At 30.6% G+C, this 21,424-nt stretch overlaps 4 protein-coding genes across 5 annotated transcripts; 1 reads left to right on the top strand and 3 right to left on the bottom strand.

Annotated features, from left to right (window-relative positions):
• The first annotated feature begins 3,911 nt into the window (after window positions 1–3,911).
• Window positions 3,912–7,656, top strand: Polr3H (RNA polymerase III subunit H). The gene is made up of 5 exons (XM_015333371.2): window positions 3,912–4,273; window positions 4,360–4,543; window positions 4,794–4,934; window positions 5,002–5,126; window positions 5,208–7,656. Exons 1-5 carry the CDS (start codon window positions 4,163–4,165, stop codon window positions 5,259–5,261), a joined length of 615 nt encoding a protein of 204 aa, XP_015188857.1. The 5' UTR covers window positions 3,912–4,162; the 3' UTR covers window positions 5,262–7,656.
• On the bottom strand, window positions 6,611–15,273 carry LOC107072995 (uncharacterized). Its single transcript, XM_015333363.2, has 7 exons — window positions 12,947–15,273; window positions 10,449–10,807; window positions 10,092–10,385; window positions 9,692–9,983; window positions 8,709–8,904; window positions 8,484–8,632; window positions 6,611–8,093 (listed from the first exon to the last, which is right to left on the bottom strand). Exons 1-7 carry the CDS (start codon window positions 13,041–13,043, stop codon window positions 7,945–7,947), a joined length of 1,536 nt encoding a protein of 511 aa, XP_015188849.1. The 5' UTR covers window positions 13,044–15,273; the 3' UTR covers window positions 6,611–7,944.
• Window positions 15,274–16,185: 912 nt separating this feature from the next.
• LOC107072996 (ubiquitin-conjugating enzyme E2 W) lies at window positions 16,186–18,068 on the bottom strand. The gene is made up of 4 exons (XM_015333365.2): window positions 17,693–18,068; window positions 16,798–17,145; window positions 16,656–16,731; window positions 16,186–16,565 (listed from the first exon to the last, which is right to left on the bottom strand). Exons 1-4 carry the CDS (start codon window positions 17,735–17,737, stop codon window positions 16,552–16,554), a joined length of 483 nt encoding a protein of 160 aa, XP_015188851.1. The 5' UTR covers window positions 17,738–18,068; the 3' UTR covers window positions 16,186–16,551.
• Window positions 18,069–18,412: 344 nt separating this feature from the next.
• Window positions 18,413–20,824, bottom strand: LOC107072984 (putative inositol monophosphatase 3). Of its 2 annotated transcripts, none has more exons than XM_089174466.1 (5): window positions 19,786–20,824; window positions 19,278–19,609; window positions 19,087–19,201; window positions 18,893–18,992; window positions 18,413–18,726 (listed from the first exon to the last, which is right to left on the bottom strand). In XM_089174466.1, exons 1-5 carry the CDS (start codon window positions 20,024–20,026, stop codon window positions 18,585–18,587), a joined length of 930 nt encoding a protein of 309 aa, XP_089030592.1. In that variant the 5' UTR covers window positions 20,027–20,824; the 3' UTR covers window positions 18,413–18,584. The 2 variants fall into 2 exon arrangements, with proteins under 2 accessions (XP_089030592.1, XP_015188833.2); XM_015333347.2 differs by having other exon boundaries at window positions 19,278–19,687; window positions 19,786–20,822.
• Between the last annotated feature and the right edge of the window lie 600 nt (window positions 20,825–21,424).

The raw sequence follows: 21,424 nt of genomic DNA on the forward strand, positions 1-21,424 counted from the left end.
ATAATGAAAAAAAGAAAATAACCAATGAACATCCGGGAAAGGAGTAGTGGGAAAAGGTGGGGATGGCGGAAAGGAGAGTGGGGAGTGTGGTGGAACGAGTGGAGGGGAGAGGGGGGACTATTCATTAAAAGTGCCGAAGGCGGCGAACGATTGCTTATAGCTTATGGCCTCTACTTGAAGCCCGCGCATTAAATCCATGTTATTACTGGCTATTACCGAAGTAATGAGAGGCTCCCTTGCACCATTTACGTATCCGCCAGTATCTCTCTCTCACACTCTCTCACCCAAGTCTTCCCTTCTGTCTGACGCAACCCTACATATCTCTTCTACCATTTCAAATGAAAAATGTGGTTTTTATTTTCTTTTATTGTTAGATATATTTGATCTCATGACTCTAACAACTTTGTGACACTTATTTGGTAAATTTGCAAACTGAAAACAACACATGTGTGTATCTTTGTATTATTATTTTATTTAACATTTTGTTTTTAACATTTTCTTATTGCTAAATTTAAGAATTTATTATATTTAGAGGTTAGTTAAGTCTTTAGGTACTGTAAGCTTTCAATAGATGGCTCTGTATTACAATACAATTATATTGTATTATTACAATTGTTGTTACAATATTGTAAATTACAATTATATATATAATAATAAATAAATAATAAATAATAATAATAATATAATTTGTTTTATATATTTCAAAGTAAAGATATGAATTATTAGAAAAGTTTATTACATTTTCAAAGGCCCAGAAGCAGCATATTATTTCGTAAGTTCAAAAAGGGTAGCGTAAGATCTGGTAGGATCAAATTAAAGGGAATGATTTCCTTTTCTCCCTTCCCCATCCCTTCATTCCCATCTCCCTTCTCCCGTCCACTTACACATTGGGACTTATGGGTAATGTAGATGCTATATAAGTAGGTGGCTATATTTGAAGGGCTCGAAAGAGTTGTTCTCCTTCCAAGAATCATCTTATCTCTTTTCCTATATCTGTTATCCTTTTCTTGGGTTTTATTTTTTTTTCTTCTTTTATTTTGTTATTCTTCTTCGCGTCCAGGTTCTCTTACACGTAGAAGAAGTTTACAGGCCCCCAAGATACTCATTTCTATAACGTAATAACGGGTGTTCTGCACTCACGTATCCCGAAGGTGTGATCCAACATCGGGGCCCTTTAATTCTTTTCGATTTTATGTACTATCAAAGTCTGCGGTCTGAAATATAAAAAGAAGAATATGGGGAATTGCACCTTGAAAAATATTCTCTTTATATTTAAAGAATAATAATAATATTATTTTTATTATTATTATTATTATTATTATTATATTTTTTTCATTCATTCATTTTCTCTTTCTCTTCTGTTTTTTTTTTCTTATCTGACTAACTTCGTGCAATAAAATTTTATTCGTTCTTATATATTTTTATCTATTTATTTCGAAATAAAGTAATCATTTTATTGTTTATGTATTTTATTAGCAAATATTATCGAAGTATATATTGAATTTGATTTATTTTATGTGTTATTTTTTTCAACTTAGTACATTTGGTAGATTTTATTCGCGATTTTGTATTATTTCGAGGTTATCTGTGTACTGTAAGTTTGCAACAGATGGTGCTGTATTGCAATTCAATTATTGTGCTATATTCACGTCATACTTCCTTTCATATTTACATATGACGTAACTAACCTAACTTTGTATACATTTTCGAGTACAATTATTTTGTGTGTTGTTATAATTTACTGAACAGTTTAAAATTATATTAAATCAACATTTCATAACATTATTTATATTCGATATAAATGGTTTCTTAGAAGATGACACGATTAATTAATAAATTTCTTCTAGAGAAAATGTTGCACAACTTTTTGTTAATAAAATTGTCAATAATAATTGTGATGATCTCGATCTTCTCAACGAAATAGTTTTTATTTAAACTTAAAAACCGAGACTCTCGGAGATGAGATAAGACGAGACGACGTATCCTTTTCAACCGATCCAGTAGAAAACACACGATCAAAAATGATTTCGCCGCCGCCATAAAAAAAAAAAAAAAGAAGAAAGGAAAAAAAAAAGAAAGGAACAAGATCTTTATATACGTCTCTTCTCTTTCATGTCAATTACACCACAAATGTGCTAATTGACGAAAGCAACGATTATTAAGGCCCCCATACCCCACTACTACTACTACTACTACTATTATGGTTGGGCATCTGCGCGACATGTGGTTACACCGCATTCCACATCGCGATTTCCTGTGTAACGATCACGTAACTTTCTTTTTCCTTCGTTTTAATGCCAACCTACCTAATTTTTATATTTCTTTCATTTTAATTAAACTTATATACCAAGAAAGACGAGTCAACCTAACAGCTTTATTTTTTTTTTATTTTTTTTTTGTTTTTTACTTTTGAATCGTCGTGCAAATTAATTTCGATGACAAATAATTTCTCTTTTTTTTCTTTTCTTTTAATCAAAATTATTACAAACGTTCGAAAAATATTTATTATGAAATAAGATCATTTCAAAAGGAGAATATAAAAAGTAAATGTGAAACTGAAGTGTAAGTTAAACTTATGTATATATGTATATAGCAAATGAGAAGAGGGTAGTGGCTTCGACTGACCTTTTTAAGGCGTGAAGGGGAGATTCGGTTCGCTTGGCTGACCCACTAGTCCCACCCTTGCGGGCCCTACGCCATAACGTAATGATCTCCGGTGATACTCAACTTCTTAAGATTTTCTGCCGACTTCAACAGTGGTTCTCGAATAAAATATTCACTAATATTTATTATCAACTTTAATTAATATTTATTAATACTTATCATATTAAAAAAAAAATTAAAAAATTCAACACAAACGAGAAGACATTTTGAAATCAAAATTTCATTATTCTGACTTAACTTAACCAATTGTGTGGAAATTGACTTATATGAAAATAAAGAAATTGTTATTCGTTTAAATTTCAAAAGTTTTTAAAAACTTCAATTAAATTAACATTTTTTTTTCTTCTTTTTTTTTTTTTCTTTATCTTTCGTAAGTCTATTTCTTCATTCTCGAATAAGTCAGAAGATAGAGACATTTTTCTGCTTTCCTGATTGAAGTAGAAACGGCAGTCGACAGGTGTGAGTGGCGTAGAATGTTTCGAGTCGGCTAACATCAAAGGATCCAGCAAGAACTGCTAATAATAAAGCAGCCACTCGCAGGCAGTCGGCCGTGCACACGCGGCGTGTCCTTTTCCTTTCCCCCTCACCCCACCCCCAGCGCCATCATTTACCCTCTTTACCCCCTTTTACTTCATCCTTCTCAGGAAGAAACGCATGCCAGCGTTGGATCACATATACAATTGCACATATATTATTTATAATTTTATAAGTAAAATGGTTATGTTTCTTTTTACAATATTTTTCTCATAAAATTCATTCATACGCATTTATTATCTTTTCAGAAGATTAAATTTTTTTTTTGTTATGTTTTAAGATGAAATCAAAGACATCATTCTATTCTTTTTTTTTTTTTGACAAATAATTTGAAAATAATTGCTGCTATTTAAAACATATATTTGTATGTGTTTTAATATACAATTGTGAACATTTAGAAATTTTAATTTTCCTTAAATTTTCAAGAAGATATTAACACACCATCTAGCGTTCAAAATTGTACACTAAAATTTGTTATATTATTTTCAGAAGATAAGCTACCTACAAAACTTTCCTTTTCTTTATCTCTTACCGACTAAGCAGCTAACGCGATCGAAGCGCCAACGACAAAATCCCAAAGTTTCCAGCTCAGCACTATATTTGTTGATAACATTGTATCTACTATCGCCTACTGGTGGCCACGGTGCGAACTACAATGAATTTGTGACACTAAAAGTAACCTTCTGATGTGTTATCATATAAAATTCTATATTCTTTGGTTATCTTGTAAATTATGGAACGTTTTTTTTTAAATAATATTTTTAATCAATTGTTTATATTCGTAAAAAATTTTATTAAATATAAAAATCAATTTTGAAAAGTGTAAAAAGTATTTTGCAATTAGTAAATGTTATTAACATATGACGAAGATAAACTCTCGTGATTTGTATTTAATAGATAAACATAACCTCTAAACTCGTGCTTCGATCACAATTTCATTGTAAATAAACAAATTGTTAAAATAATGTTTGTACTTGTGGAACTCAAAGATACCGTAAGAATACCACCATGGAAATTTAAAAGACAATTCAACGATGCAATTACTGACGAATTAAATAGAAAATTAGCTAATAAGGTAATAAAATGTTAATTGAAAAATTTGTTTTTTTTTGAGGTTATATTATGAATACGAATAATATATATTTGTTCAATAAATTTCAGGTATATTTAAACGTAGGTCTGTGTATTGCATTGCACGATTTAACAAAAATAGAAGAATCGTATATTTTCCCTGGTGATGGTTCATCCCATACAAAAGTATATTTTAGGTTTATAGTGTTCCGTCCATTTATGGAAGAAATTTTAATAGGAAAAATACGCAGTTGTAGTGCAGAAGGTGTACATGGTAATAACATAACCTATCTCTTAAAATATTTTCTTTTTCTTGTATATATTAAGTGAACCGAAAAAGTAATGTCACATTTCTAACCTCAAAATTCAAATGAACAAATGCTATAAGAAGTCTTGTATTTTTTTTTTGTAATAGAATAATGTAATTCACCATCCTCTCGTTATCAACAATCTCGACATTACTTTACGATCTCCCTATATAATTTGTAAATTAAAATTTGAACTTGTTTCATTACTATTTTTAGTAACGTTAGGATTCTTTGAGGACATTCTCATTCCACCAAACAAATTACAGCATCCATCTCGATTTGATCAAGTCGAACAAGTATGGATTTGGGAATACGACACTGGAGATGGTGGAAAACATGATCTTTTTATGGATCCAGGTATATTCTTAGTCAATTTACTTTTTAATTAATATTTTGATTTATCGAATAATTTTCAAATTTGTAGGTGAAATTATTAGATTTCGAGTATTTGCAGAAGAATTTACGGAAACATTACCATCAGGTCCTAGAAATGCTAATCAAAATGTTGACAAGACTGAAACTAGCAACGTATCACCTTACAATCTAAAAGTAAGTTGTAAATCAATTGTATAAATCAATAATATTTCTTAATATTTGTCTTTTACTATTTTAATTTGTTTAATTGTACAGGGTGCAATAGACGAACCCGGTCTCGGTGTACTAAGTTGGTGGGAAAATGCATAGAAAAAAAAAACCCCCCAAAAAATATGAAACTAAATACAACAAAAATACTTAATTATTAATAAGTTGAATACTTATTATAATGCAACATTTAGAAATTAATGAATGTTCTTCATCAATAAATTTATATTTCACAGCACATCTCAATGTATCCATAGAATGTTACAACTGTGACCTGCATCACAAAGTGACATTCATTATTTTTTTGTTTTTCTTTTTTTTTTTTTTTGTTCCAATACAATTTATTTTCATGTGCAGGTAGTATCTGTGTTTACGCTTAATTTTTGATTGATATAACAGAATTTATAGTAAGAATTAATTTGTACAATATATACAAAGACATTTGTTGTGTTTACTAAATATATATATATATATACGTGGATATAACACACACGCAAAAAATAAAAATTACAAATTACAATTTATAGTAAAAACAGATCGATCATCTTCTCTTCTCATCTCTTCTTTTCTCATCTCATCAATTCGTCCTAATTATCTACCTAAAAACTTATTATACAAGAGTTTTTATTATATAAATACAACATAAATAAGTAAATTTCCATCAATATTATTTATCTTAAAATATTAACATGTTTTCTTTTGTCTTCTTATGTCAGGTTTTTTTTTTTTTTTTAACGACGACATATTATTAATTTGCTTGAAACTTAAATAATTCAAATTCTTTTTTCAATATATCATACATTTTTAAACACACGAAATATTTTGTTTTTATATTTATAATTAGACTTTTTCTTTTCTTTTTTTTTTGTTAACGCATTTTTATTGCACAAGAAAAAATAAAACAAATTCTATAAATAATTAATAACGCGAGAAGGTGTGATTACAAACTATAAAATTTTTAAAAAATGCTAATAATTATGAAATTACAGTAGTAAAATGTGTTCAAGTAAAATCACCAATACAAATATCATTTGTTCAAATAATAATAATAATAATAATAATAATAATAATAATAATAATAATAATATATAAATATGTAATAATTGATCTCAGTTCTTATTTCAGTAACATGTATTATAAAACAGATTATATGAAGCATATCTTTTAAGAATAAAGTACTAGATAAACCAGTAACATGTTTCGTAAATGTCTCGTAACAGTATAGTTTTTATTTTATTTTTTTTTTTCTAGGAAGGATTTGTTTGTCTTTAAAGCAAATTATCTAATATTCCAATTGCAGGTGCAAATATTTAAGCGGCATGAAGAATATCGATATAATAATTATAAATATTATGAACATTTCAAAAAGTTCAATGGAATTTTGTTTAACACAAATCTTATCACAGCTCTAACCATTTATGAAAAGTATGTCATGCGTAACACATTCTATGTTTCTTTTTTTTTTTTTTTTTATTTTTGCTATAATTTTCTTTCTTTTTTTCTTCTACTGAAAAATATAACATAGAGAAAAAAGCAAATGATAATAAAATCGTTGAAATTTGTTTCATCATTGTTAAATATTTTTTGTATCGAACAAACATGTGGATGGATGTACGTTGCTTGAAACTTAAATAATGGCAACTATTTATTCACAACCGATACAAAAGAGTTACATGTTTGCACCTGTTACTGTTCCTCAAAGTAGTCATCAGCATTGTGTAGAACCCGTTGCCAGCGATGTGGAAGGCGTAGCATACCGTCAGCAGAGCCTGTTCTGTTGATGGTGCAAATAGAACAGTCTACTGCCATGTCTCATCTAGTGTTACGATACGGCGTAAGAAAGCCTCTCCTTCACGCTCATAGCTCTCCAAGTGCATCTGAGCAGCTTCCTAACGCATCCATTTCTGCATTTCCGTCAATTCATGCGGAACCCATCGTGGCATTCGCTTGAGAACTGTTCCAGAGATTCGACAGGCAGTAGGACCGCTCCATTCGCACCATCAACAGAACAGGCTCTGCTAACGGGTTCTACACAACGCTGGTGACTACTTTGAGGAACAGTAACAGGTGCAAACATGTAACTCTTTTGTATCGATTGTGAATAAATAGTTGCCACTATTTAAGTTCCAACTTACGTAATATTTATGATAAAACACGTTTTTCAAGAACAATTATTAATAAAGATGTATTATCCTCAGGATTATTATGTATATTTTTTCTCTATTACGTATTACGCAGACAATAATAAGATAATAAAACTATAATAATAACCAATTTGAAACATAACGCGACGAGAATGACAAGTGCAGTTTTAAATGCTGGCATCGGTGTATTAAAAAGGCCTAAATACTACTATACTTAATGTCATTTATTATATCGCGTGTGATTTTTACTTTTTTTTTTGTTTATTTTTTTTTTATATTCTTTTTTTTGTTTTGTTTTGTTTTGTTTTGCCCGTTAGAAGAAAAACATATTTAGTATGCTCTCAGAGAATATGGACGTCATTTCGCTTGCGGTGATATATATCTATATATATATATTTACTTACTTTTTGCTCGTATGCATCATTTATTTGTTTCATCTTTCTCTTTATGTATTGCTTTGCGCATATTTTGTTTACTGTATACAAATAATACAAGTCTTCCTGTCATTTTAAGTTCGCACCTCTTTCTTTTTTTTTTTTTCTTTTACCTTCGAGCAACCATTATATACTACTACATACATACATACGTTCGAAATCAAAGAGGTTGGTATTGCAACTATCCCGCACAACACACGGTTCCTCTTATTCAATGATTAGGCAACGTGGTAAGTGTTCTCGTAAATAATCAAATAGCTCACGCGACGTTCCTGGACAGTTGGTTAGCTCCAATTCGTGTAAATGACGAAGCTGTATCAGCCCTGATAAACCACTGCTAGTGAGTAATGGACAACCTACAAATACAAAATGGTCTTGTTAATTCAACTGTTGGTAAATAAACGATTGAGATACAGGTAACCCTCATATAATCCTAAAAAACGCTGTGTTGTGTGAAACCGTGTTGTATGAGACCCATAGCCATGAGCCCAAAACTTTTGTTTTCAGGCCATGTAGATGAAAAGAAATACTTTCCGCAAGACTGTATCTTTAAAACGACAAACCTAGCTGCAGCTGTAGAAGTACAATGTTGTACAAAGGTTTTTTGAGAGGAAACCGTATTATAAGATGCCATGTTGTAGGGGCAACCTGTGTGCCGTGTGTAGGGCGTGTGTGAGAGCAACCTGTGTGCCGTGTGTAGGGCGTATGTGAGGGCAACCTGTATTTAACATTAAAAGTAGACTAACCAGCTACAGAAAGCACTTGTAAAGATCTCATATTGCATAAGTGCTGAAGTCCGTAGTCTCTTAATTGTGAACACCATCTCAAGAACACAGCACTTAGGGATCCCATTGTTGAAATATAACCTACGCCAATATCCGTTATGTGGACGCATCTATTAAACAATTGAAAATGAATATAATTACAATATACATACATGTGCAAAAATCATGTTGTTTTGTATCCTTTACCTGTCTAATGTAAGTTCTTCTAAGTGATTCAAATCACAGGCTATATATTCTAAGGCTGCATCTGTAATTCGCGAACACCAGCTCAAATCTAAGGAACGTAGTCTTAGCAAATTTTCCGCTATTAATTCTACACCGTCGTCCGTAACTTTACTACATCCAGATAACGATAATACGGTCAAATTTGGCAAGGAATGTACTGCGACAGAAAAATGATTATAACGTGAGCTAAATACATAAAGCATTTTATCTAAAATTATAATAAAGCATTAGATAATTGTCCATTAATCAAATTTTAAATTAGACATTTATTTTCTATGATCGCAAACGTTCCATAAATTATGATTACATGATTTTCTTGGCATATATACAAGTGTGCTTTTTGAATTTTCATTTTAAACGTATGATTAATATCATCACAGAGTTAACATCTGATAAGATGATAAATACATTTCTACCTATTACATTTTCTTGGTTATTGCATTTACCAACAATTATCTTTTTCTTAATCTTTGGCCCCGTAAAATAAACGAGACGACCCTGACTGACAGCTTGAATGCTAAATAAAGCTGTTCCTTAATTCTATATTTAATCCTCAGCACGTGTATTTGTGTGTGCATGTGTGACTGATTCAATTTCACGTTTTAGCCGGTCGGTAGTAAAGTGCTTATCATATTCTTAGAACGTTAAAGTACACAGAAAGACAAACGAGAACGGTTAGCTAGATATGTGTACACAAATAAATACACACACACACACACATACACACATACACACATAGATCTTGTTTTTCCATTTACAGATGTATTTTACGGATCGACATGAGCAAACATGAGTTATAGAATGATTTTGCTCTAAGAATATGTGACATCATACGTATCCCCACATCATTGTGTGTACCAACGTGATCGATAAAATGTTATTTTCCAAAGTAAAATAAATCTTTTGAGAACGTTTGCGATAATTAAAGAATAAAAATATCTCACCAATATTTATTACTGCCTGATTGGTAAGTTCCCAACATGATTGGAGCCTGAGAATGCTAAGTGCGCTACTTTGTTTTGCACTGAAGTATCTTAATGCGGCATCGGTTACGTGATAAGCCTGCAGCGAAAATTCGTAAAGACTTGGTAACAATTGGGCAACTGCACCCACTGCTTCATCCGCTACGTTTATGCAATCGGACAAGGACAAGGATACTATCCTAGGTGTTAAACATGCCCAAAGACCGGCTTCGGTGATTTCATTACAACCAGCTAGTTCCAATTCGAAAAGAGCCTACAACAAATGAGATCAATCTTTAGGGTTTTGTTAGTACTAATAAAATAATCATATTATTGTTATCATCGTCACTAGCATCAACACGTATGAATGAAATCATCCTACCTGCATATGATCTAAGAGAGCTTCTAGACCCCTGTCGGTGACGGCACAGCATCGTAATGACAAGGAATGTACGTATCGTTGCGCAAGAGGAAATCCGTGCGTTAATTCTGGTATATCTTCGTCCGCGGCACCCAATAAAACTAACGAATGAAAACCTCGCCTTACCAATGAGGCATAAAGTCGTGTACGAGAACTGGATGGCATAGATCTAGCTTCACGGCATCTGACCACTGGTATCAAACCTGCCCAGAATCTTGGTCTCGCGTATAATACGTCTCGCCATCTTGTGCATACCTTTATATCAATATTATAAGATGATTATTTGAATTAATTAGAATATTTGATAATTATATTTACCTGTGCTAATATCCTTCTTTCTGTGGCATTGAAATAAAGAAAGAATCGTCCAAGGAAATGATCATCTTGCAACAACTGTTCCCACGTGTTTGGTGCGACGTATCCACCTCCTGTTCCACCACTCGCTAAACTAACATTTTTAGATTTGTTACGTGATATCCTAGGTCTGCTACCTGTACCATTGTTCAAGGTCTTATTGTTTCCTGTTGACATGTTATTCATCGACGTTGGTACGCTCCTACTTGGTTTCTCCGGTATCGCGTTCACGTTGTTCGCACTTTGCAAATTCGTATATGCCACCCCACCGCCACCGCAAAATACATTGGTAACGCGTTCCATGACGCTTGTCCTCCCTCCACCTGCATTGAAAATATAAAAAGAAAATTTAAATCTGACAAAGTTGTTGTTGACTTAAAACGGGGTGGTGGGTAGTACACATCCGGTAGATAAATCTATAAACTTTAAACTACATTTTTTATCGGTCTGTTGTTTGGGGGGAAAGAAAAGATAGAAAAAAATAATACAAATACAAAATGGCGGATACAATTTGTGGTTTTTGTTGCTTCATTAACGATGACGATGGTGGTACTACACACCCGATAGATAAATCTACAAAATTGATAATTTTTTGTTCGAGGGGAAAACAGAAAAATAGGAAAATTTGATAGAAATACAAAATGGCGGATACAATTTGTGATTTTGGTTGCTTCATTAAACGGATCACGTTATTTATTTTATACATTGTTTATCGATGGAAAAAGAAAAAAAAAGCCTATGTAAGAAGTTTCCTCTTTGTTTTATCTCGAGTGATAATCTCGAAAGAAGATAAAAATAAAATGGAGGTAGCAAGGAAATTGCTCCTTTCATTTTTCTCCCCTCATCTTGATTGGCAAGGGACCTTCGATTAAATACTTTCCCTCGTTACTTTACTTTTTATTTTTATTTCTTACGTTTTTTTTTTTTTCGACAATCCTTTCCTTTCTATTTTTTTTATTATTATTATTATTATTATTGTTATTAATAATGAATAACGAAGTTAGTTCAGCACACACGTGAAATGTTTTACGATCCTCATCGTAAAACGTCGGACAACGGCGTCATTTTAGTTGGCGTACGACACTACAATCATAGAACGATTAAAATAACATTAAGCTAATGAATTGACTTTGTCACCATCTTTTTTTTTTTTTGTTCTATTTGATAAAAAAACAACAAAGGGTGAGATTTAAAAGAAGAAACGTATTTGTTTCTTTTTTGTTTCAATACAAAACCAAAAAGAACAAGAACATCAAAGGGTTAGAAAGTACAAATTTGTCTTCCTATTTCTATCTCTCTTTCTCTCTCTCTCTTTCTTTTATGTTTTTCTTTTGTTTTTTTCTTCTCTTTCTCTTCCTAAGTACATCAAGCTTCTCTCTCTCTCTCTCTCTCTCTCTATTTTTATACGCACGCGGCCGAATGCTATCGATTTCACTGCAGTTAAGATTGCGGCGACTATCGACGCTTCGTAAATAATTCGAGTTAGGAAAATAAAGGAGATGGGGAAGGCATAGCACCATTTAATGGCCGAGAACGAGAAGGATTGGGTTAATCGGACCGTGAATACAACACAACCATGAGTGGGACGACGAGTCGTTCAAATTGCATAACCATGGATGAAAGACAAAATTTCTAAATCTTCAGTTTCCCTTTTATACATATATATATATATATATATATATATATATATATATATATATATATATATATATATATATGTATATAAAAGTACATATATGTATATGTACACGTTTACCTTTCGTATTTTAACTAGCGTCAGGGATCGATTACGAAAATGACGATAAAAAGAAGAACAAGTGACAAATTTATTATTCATATTTATATAATATAATATTATATATTTTATTATTTATAAAAAAATATATATGTATATATATATATATATATTTTAAATTAATTTTAAATTTATTTTATATATATTTAATTATTTTTTAATTGATAAATGACGTAGATATAAATTTATATATATGTATATATATATATATATCTTTCTATTTAATTATTTATAGTTTCTGATTTGACTAGTTAAAAAGAAAAAAAAAGATAAAGGAAAGATAAAAGAGAGAGAAAAAGGGAGGAGTGGGGGTGGGGAAGCACGTTGATTTGACGCGTTGTTATCTCTGTAATACCACCGGTACCTCATCATCTACTCTCTCACTCGTTCTCTTATTACGTAACGAGTCTCCTCTTCAACCGAAAATGAGAATGCCCTCCTATTAAAGTAGTCAAAGACTATATAAGTCAGACGAAGAATGATATAACTTTTTGGACAAATGATGAAATGATCAAATGATAAATGAACAAAACAATAACACATAATCTTGAGAAACTTGATACTTTTCGTGTTGTACAGTCTCTTTTTTTTGTTTTTGTCTAGAAAATTATTAAGGAAAAGGGATTTCTTATTTTAAGTGAAATAAAATAAAATTTACATGACTAACCATGATGCTTCGAGGTCCTCAATCCCAAACCGTTGATCCTCTTGGTCAATTCAGCGCTAGCTCTCTCAACGACACCTTGAGCTGATATCGAAGACATGTCGTTTATTATCGATGATAAAATAAAATCTCACCAAACACCTTGTATTTTTTTTTCTTTCTCTCCTTTTTTTTTATCCAAAGAACTTTTGTTACAAATGACAATAATTTTTCTCGATGAGATAAAAAGTTTAGTCAAGAATAGAAACACGATTTCGTCCGTCCCTCGTGAAATCGCGACATGTTCGATCGGCGGTTAAGTCGGAGAGTCACCTCCTCCGCCGTGTTGTATGTATGTGTTGTGTGTATGTCTCTGCCTGGTGTCTCCTCTTCCTAAGTTCTAAGGTTTCCCTTTAACGGTAGACATAAAAGCTTCTTCCTTCGGTGTCTTCAACCCTAGTTTCAGAACCTACCACCATCATCTTTACCAACCTCCCCAAACAACCCCTCCACAACCACCACCACCACCACCACCACCACACCTCACCTCACCACCTCTACCTCTGCTACCAACCACCCTTACAGATTACACACTGGTCTCATTTCATGGACCGATGATTTTGTCGATCCTAGAAAAAAACTCTAACTGCTTGTTATGTAAATATAATTTTTGCAAAAGGGGTTGGTTAAATTGTATTACTTTTTTTTTTTTTGTTCGTCAACTATTCTCGATAAACACGAGTTTGATTTAAACGATGTTAAACTAGAATCGTGTTTAAATGTTATTATTTCTTTCGTTAACACTCACCACCACCACCACCACCACCTTCTTTCCCTTCTTCTAACTTTAAACGAATCTATTGTTTATAATAACTTTGAGCGTCGTCGGACGTAAACGAGGTGGAAAAAAAAACCTCCCCCAAAAGGTGGAGCTGAAGCATCGGCACACACGGGGGTGGTTTGCGCGAGACTGAATCGATATTCAAACTAAACTTGCCCGAACTGCCCCCACTTAATTCGACATGAGTGTAGTTTCCAGGCGCGGGTCGACTCGCGGTCTATCTCTCTCTCTCACATACTCTTTGTTTTATTTTATCTATCTATCTATCTCTCTCTCTCTCTCTTTCTCTCAATATGCCTTTTAAAACGAAACGAGTATTACGACAAAGAGAAATTTCTTCAGAGACTCTTCTCTTCTCTTCTATCCTTGAGTGTTGTGTGTTGGTTGTATCACGCACGAGTTTAAAAGCTTAGAATTGCTGATCTCTTAATGGCGTATAAAACGTGAACATATTACTAATAAACTAAAGAAACGATAGATTGTTGTTTCTAATTAATTCCGAGGACAAATCAAAAAGTAAAAGATTGAAGAAGGGTGTTTGAATTTTTAAATTGATTTATAGTAACTGTTGTCACATTTCCATTTGATTTTGTTATTTATTGGTAGTGTCGTTCGATAATAAATGTTTTCTTTGTTTTTATTAAATTGTTATTGGGAAAACTTAAACGCGATGACCGACATTCGAACCGATATGCTTGCGATTAGATACACGCTTCAAGGTTTTTGCCTTGGTGTTCTCGACAAAATCAATTGCCCGTTCGTTTCTTCCTTCCTTCATTCGATGCTCGTGCTTATGTATTAATATACATATATATATGTAATATAACTATTCATCGACGTATTAAATAAATACAAATTCTTGTTCACCGAATGCATTTATTCAATCGTCAGACTTCGTTAGTTTTGCATTAATCAAATTTTTCTATAGTGAAATCGATGAATAACGATGGAACCCATCGATTGGTTTTTACAAAGAGAAAGAGTAAAAGGAAGACATCTTAAATTTATTTCAAATAAACTATATTTACTCTACTGTCTCGTATCGTATCGTATCGTATGAATCATTAATTAGAGATAGCTATCTATCGCTAGTCATACTAACTTCTTGTCAAATGTCACGGATACGTTTATTCGTTCGTTTACGAATCAAACTCAGACTTGATTAATTATTTATTTAATTTATTTATTTATTTATTTCTTTTCTATTTTGTCATTCTTATTTAGAATTTGAAATCATGTGACTGACAATCTTTATTAATATCTCATTTATTAATTTCATCCTAGTATCTCAAATGATCATCGATCGCAAATATGGAAGAGGGGGCCATTTTTGTTTTCCTACCACGTTCAGGGGGCCATTTTTGTTTTCCTACCACGTTCAGGGGGCCATTTTTGTTTTCCTACCATTTTCAGGGGGCCATTTTTATTTTGCTACCACGTTCATCAGGGAGACATGTTTGTTTTGCTACCACGTTCACCAATTTTTGAAACGTGTGAAGAAATTTTGAAAATTATACGATAGAAAATAAGAAATTCTTATCAGGAGAATTATTTGAACAATATAATAACATTTCTATTCTATTTTTTTTTGTTTTTTTATTACTCTTGAGATTATGAGCAATCATGAAAATGCATAATATCAATTTATTATAAATAATATAACGCAAAAGCAAATAGACTTTATTTTTAATACGAAAAAAGATACACTAGATTTTCATTAAATTGATTAAAAAATATGTAACATAAAAAGATTGTTAAACACGCGGTGCCGTATTTTATCATACTAAAAAATATGAATAACTAGCGTACGTATAAACATCATTTAAACATTATACAGAAAAGACTACCTAACATACATATACATATATGTATATATATGCTTGAACGCAAACTAAATCAATTTTCGTATAAAGATAAACTCATGATCACGTTTGTTCATACTACTTCATAAAAGATAAGAGAAAACACTATGATTACGTAAAGATAAATGTTTGAATTTCTTCATAAATGGGGTAAAAGAGATAAAATGTATGAAATAAATTTTGAACGGTGCTATACCTGTATTCTTCTTACTCATGTTAATAACACCTTTTGTTGTTGTTTTTTTTGTTTCTTTATAATTGTAGATTATACATAACTAACGATCGATTACTTTCCATGCTTCAACTCTTATCGTGAGAGTTAATGTAATAAACAAAGAAGTTATATCGTGCGATTAATATCCATGATTGTTTCAATGTTACATAATAATAAGAGATCTTTTTTTATCTAATACGTCTTAATTGTTTAATAACAGATAAATTTGATCTATTCTATTTAAAAAAAAAAAAAAGAAAAAAAAACTAATAAATTTTACCGTTCTTTTATCTAAACCTTATCTTTAACTGTTTGTCTCTTAGCATTATGAATTTAATATTTCATATTTTTTTCTTTTTCTTTTTTCTTTTTACTTTTTTTAAATCTAATTGTAAGATGTAATACATTAACAATGTAATAATTCGACTTCCATACTTTGAACTGCTATAGTATTATTTTCTTTCTTTCTTTCTTTCTTCTCTTTTTATTCATTTAACTTTTATTACGATTCGTAAGTATGTCATAAAGCTGTTATCATCACTTTCTCTAGCTTATGCACCTACATCATGTTCAGCTATGTATTAAAATCCCAGCAATTTACTTGTAAAACTTGTCAAATGTTCCTTTTTAAGACACAGGAAACATTTATTTCCGTTTGGTCCAATAATACCCATACATGTGCAACTTGAAGATTTTTGTATGAGCCATGCCTTTAGACACTGTCATCTAATTAAAAAAGAAAGAACAAATATTATTATAAAATACATTGAGATACAATAATATTTATTAATTATTTGAATACTTTGTTATACTTACCGTGATACCACCATTTAGTCTTCTTTGGATTTTTATTACACGTTTTAACATAGAATGAATTATCCGGTGGCCTTTTCTAAAAATTCATTATAATCTTTTATTAAATAAATGTCTGTTGAATTATTTCTAATAAAACTTGTACCTTTTCTTTGCAACTACTTAGCATTGACACAATGCTCAGGCATACGCTTTGCACACTGAGTGCCGGTGACCAATCATCGGTTAAAATTGATAAGCAAATGTGACCATTACTATAAACATGTGGATGAACTGGTATATTACCAATAAATGTTACTTCTGGTGAATCAAAAGGATACTTCGAACTGAATTTAAATTGTAATTGAAATCTTTCACCCTCGTATAAGGTACCCTTTGCACCTTCCATGTGTACAATCCATTGCGTCAAATTTTGTCCAGCTGAATCACCATCTACTCTAACACCAGGTGGTGGTTCACGTATTAATGACATTAATTCTTTCTGTAACCGCCTCTGAAATCATTTCAATAAATTCATTTAATTTATACATTTCTTTGCACATAATTGACACATTCCATTAAATATCTATATACATATATATATCATATCTATAAATTAATAGGAAGTATGAATCATCAAGGACAAACTTCAAAAAGTTATCAGACTATAAGAAACATGAGAAATAAAATGAATAATGAAAAGAAAAAAAAAAGGTAACTTTCATATAATTTGGTTATATTAAATGATAATTTTCATAGAAAATATTTCAATTCTATATAAATTCAATGACAATGAATAATATTTTAACAACTGATAGATAATTAAAAATGAATTAATAAAATAAGCGTTCCCAATTTGACAATATAAGTTTAATCTAATACGTGGACTCTCAACATTACATCTTATCATTTAACATTTATTTATAACGTTTAAAATAATTGTTCGTAATATTGTTATTTTTAATCTGAAAAAATGAACGATATATTTGTATCGAATTAACGTATATGCAAAAGAATTGTTTCTTTTGACAGGTGATAAGTGACATATTAAAGGAGCTTACTTTCGACGGAGACAGTCCCGCCATTGTCGTTAAACCACTTTCCATTGGAAAACATAACCGCTATTCATTGCGGAATGCAATAATTGTTTGTATTTCTCATTTTTTTTCTTCTTTTCTTTTCTTTTTTATTACCTCTTCTCTTCTTATTCTTTCACTTATTTCAAAGTTTTTAACATGAATTTAAACATTGAACATTTGCATTTTATATTATATTTTAATTTAGACTTGTATCACTCGATGCGTTCTAAAAGACAACAGCCCAAGCTTTTTCCATCAATATATTAAAGCTTGTGATAAAATACGATAAAGCCCAACCATAGGGCATAGACTGAAACGTCAAAGGTATAAAACATACAATTTGTCCGCCATGTTTTTTTATCGCGGCAATTGACATGAAACTAACGAAAACGATTGGTCGAGTTTCATCCTTAATGACCAATCGCGTACGTTATCGAGAACGATATATATACATCGATATATCGAATGGCTTTTAACTTTTCACGCGATGTATTTATTTTATTTATTAAAATTAAAACAAAAAATTGATATATTATTAATACAAAATTTTATTTATATATATATATATATATATATATATATATATTTAATAATTAATATTATTTATGATCATAAACAATTTCTTTTTATTTATATACATATGTAATTATGAAATTTATGTTTTTTTATTTTTTATAAAATTGTTTGAATAATTATATATACATATATATATAAATTTTGTATTTACAATATACATTAAAGAATAGTTTTACATTATTGTTCAAAATAGTTATTGTAAAGATAAGGTAACAATGATCTTGTTGATATTTTATACAAAATGGTGACTAGATCTTGATATTATAAAATCAGAAATATATCAAACAAAACATGTCAACTATATTTTTAAAAATTTATCCAGATACCAATTATGACCAGTCATTGTAGCTAAAAGACCGGATGTTAATATTTTGGCATCAGTAGAATCAAAATTAATAAAATGTCCATCATATAATGATGTTGTCTTTCCACCAAGTGCACTACATGTAAAAGAAGAAAAAATGATGATATTTATTTTAGAAAATAATAATTTAGTATAAATTTAATATTTACACTTAACCAACCGGTTGAAAAGATCTTCCTGTTTTGATGACCAATCAGGAAGATCTATTTTTACAGTTGGTTAAGTGTTAAAAAATTATCTACCTAATAATGGCTGTTCCAGAACATATATCCCACTTGTAAATAACATTTGTATGAATATACGCAGTAGCATTTCCAACAGCTACTTCTAAAAATTTATAACCTAAATCATAAAATATCATTTCTTTAATAACACAGAACAATATTGTATTTTGTTTCATTATAAATAATTTACAAAAAATATATGTATTAATTACCTGCACCAGCTGCAGAAACAATTTGAAAATCACCAAAAGCAATCTTGGAAGCATTATGAACTTGACCAGCATGTGACCTTGATACAATTAAAATTGGCGGTTCATTACTACTACGCTGTAAAGGCAAAACAAAAGCAGATATTAATGAAAACATTCATATAAATAAATATAATTCATTATAGATAGATTACCTTGGATAAATTGTATAAATTTGGTGATGAACCACGACCAACCCAAGCCCAATATAATTTATGTTCTTTCTTAGTTTCAAATGGTTTATAAATAACACCTATTACAGGTTTTCCTTTAACAGCTATGCAAACCATAGTAGTTACATATTGTAACAAATTTTCAGTGAATTCTTTGGTAGCGTCCAAAGGATCAATCCAAATAGTAATATCTTCGATATTTTCAAAGTCATCTACGATGTCATATTCTTTGAGACTACTAACAGGAACCCAAGGATCAGGTACAAATACTTTATCACAGTCTTTTGATGCTTCTTCGGATATCACAGTAATGCCTGAAAATGTATCCTTTAAAGAATGATACATAACACAATGTGATCTATAATCTGCTGCAGTTACTGGATTATTTACACCTATTTAAAAACAAACAAAAATATACGGTAAGTTAACAAAAAAGAATAGTCTCAAAAATAAATAAATATATTGTCTTCAAAATAATAAACATATTTACCTTCTTTAGTTTTTCCTTTACTTTCAATGTTAAATGTTGTTTGATCATGTACATAAACAACTTCATATCCACCTAATTCGGCTGCTTTTATAGCTGCATTTAACAACAATCTAAGAGAAACTACATTTTTACTATTTGTATTTAATATAAATGATTTTTTTGAAAAGAAATAAAGTGCAGCTAATAATAATAATATCCCACAAAAACTGAACCTTTTCGCGCGTATATTCATTATTAACATGTGTGTTTATTAATAATTAAACTTTTACATATATATTTATAATCATTCAAATATTAATATTGTGTCACAAATTGTTTATTGTATAAAAATATGGATAATTATTCATTCGTATACGTCGTCAATATGATATATTTGTTAATAAAATTTGGATGTATTGAAGTTTGCCCCCAGCTTGGTTTCTTAATACCAAACACTGAAGGAATCTTGCAGTTCATTGGTAAGGATAGAAGGACCTGGGAGAAATTTCTCCCAGCTTATCTAGGGGGGGAAAAGTGTTGAATTCAAGTATGGGAATCGTGTGACCTCCCGCCCCCCATCCTTCCCCCGTTTATAATGGGAGGTGGTCAATGAAAATAGCAGAGAGCTTTTTGGTTGATATTGCGAGCCACACCTACATGAGGACGGGCCACCCTCTCCTCCCCCCACCTGCTGGGGATATCTTTTGAAAATTTTTATCCCTATAGTAAAAAAAAACTATATCACGTGATACACATAATACGTAAAAATGGCTTGTGACTTGTATTTGCACTAGGGTGTCTGATTACAAAGTCAAAACAGAGTTTGTATGCACTACTTTGATTAAATCAGTAAGACCATAGATATGGTTTTACCACTTGTGGGTGTATACATTTTGTTTACTCACGTATGTATACAATTATTACAATGTTTATTAGCAATGATTGTTTTGCAAATTATCGGAAAAATCGTATAACAAAATTGGCGCGTTTAATTATAACAGATTTTGAAATGAATGAAAATAATACTAGAAAGAAAGTTTGTACAACTTCCGGTTTATCAGTTCTTACAATTTTACTCATATGTAAAACTTATTTATTCTTTTTTAAATATATATATCCTAAATATACTTGTTAATAGCAAACATGTAAAATTATCTAACAGCTGGTAAACTTTACAGTCTTACCAACCTACAGATACTTCATTCTAGTTACTATTAACCTTTCTAACCTAGTAATTATTACTAAAGATAAAACATATAATTATTTTAGAAATGTGTACATTGCACTTTAAGATTATATTGTAAATAATAAACAATGATTTATATTCTTCCTATTTTTATGTTTTTTTTAAACCACACTTTCAGCAAATTGCTTTTTTGATGCAACTTTTCCTATTATGATCATTTAATGATATCACATCATGTTCTTGATAAATGAAACATGTTTGAAGAGATTCACCATATAAATCAATCTTCATATTTTACAAAACCATATATATTATAAATCAAATTATATACTGTATATTTTAACATTAGATTTACCACCATTTTCAGTATACCTATGTCTACTACACTAGTCAAAATGACTGGTGTATACAAAAAAATGCTTATTGAAGCTTTCAGTCTTTATTTACTCTTAAAAATTAACAAATAAAGTTGAA

The sequence above is a fragment of the Polistes dominula genome, unplaced genomic scaffold, assembly GCF_049000335.1.
Source record: "Polistes dominula isolate Pdom_NZ unplaced genomic scaffold, Pdom_raw_medaka contig_83, whole genome shotgun sequence".
Taxonomy (NCBI): Eukaryota; Metazoa; Arthropoda; class Insecta; order Hymenoptera; family Vespidae; genus Polistes; species Polistes dominula.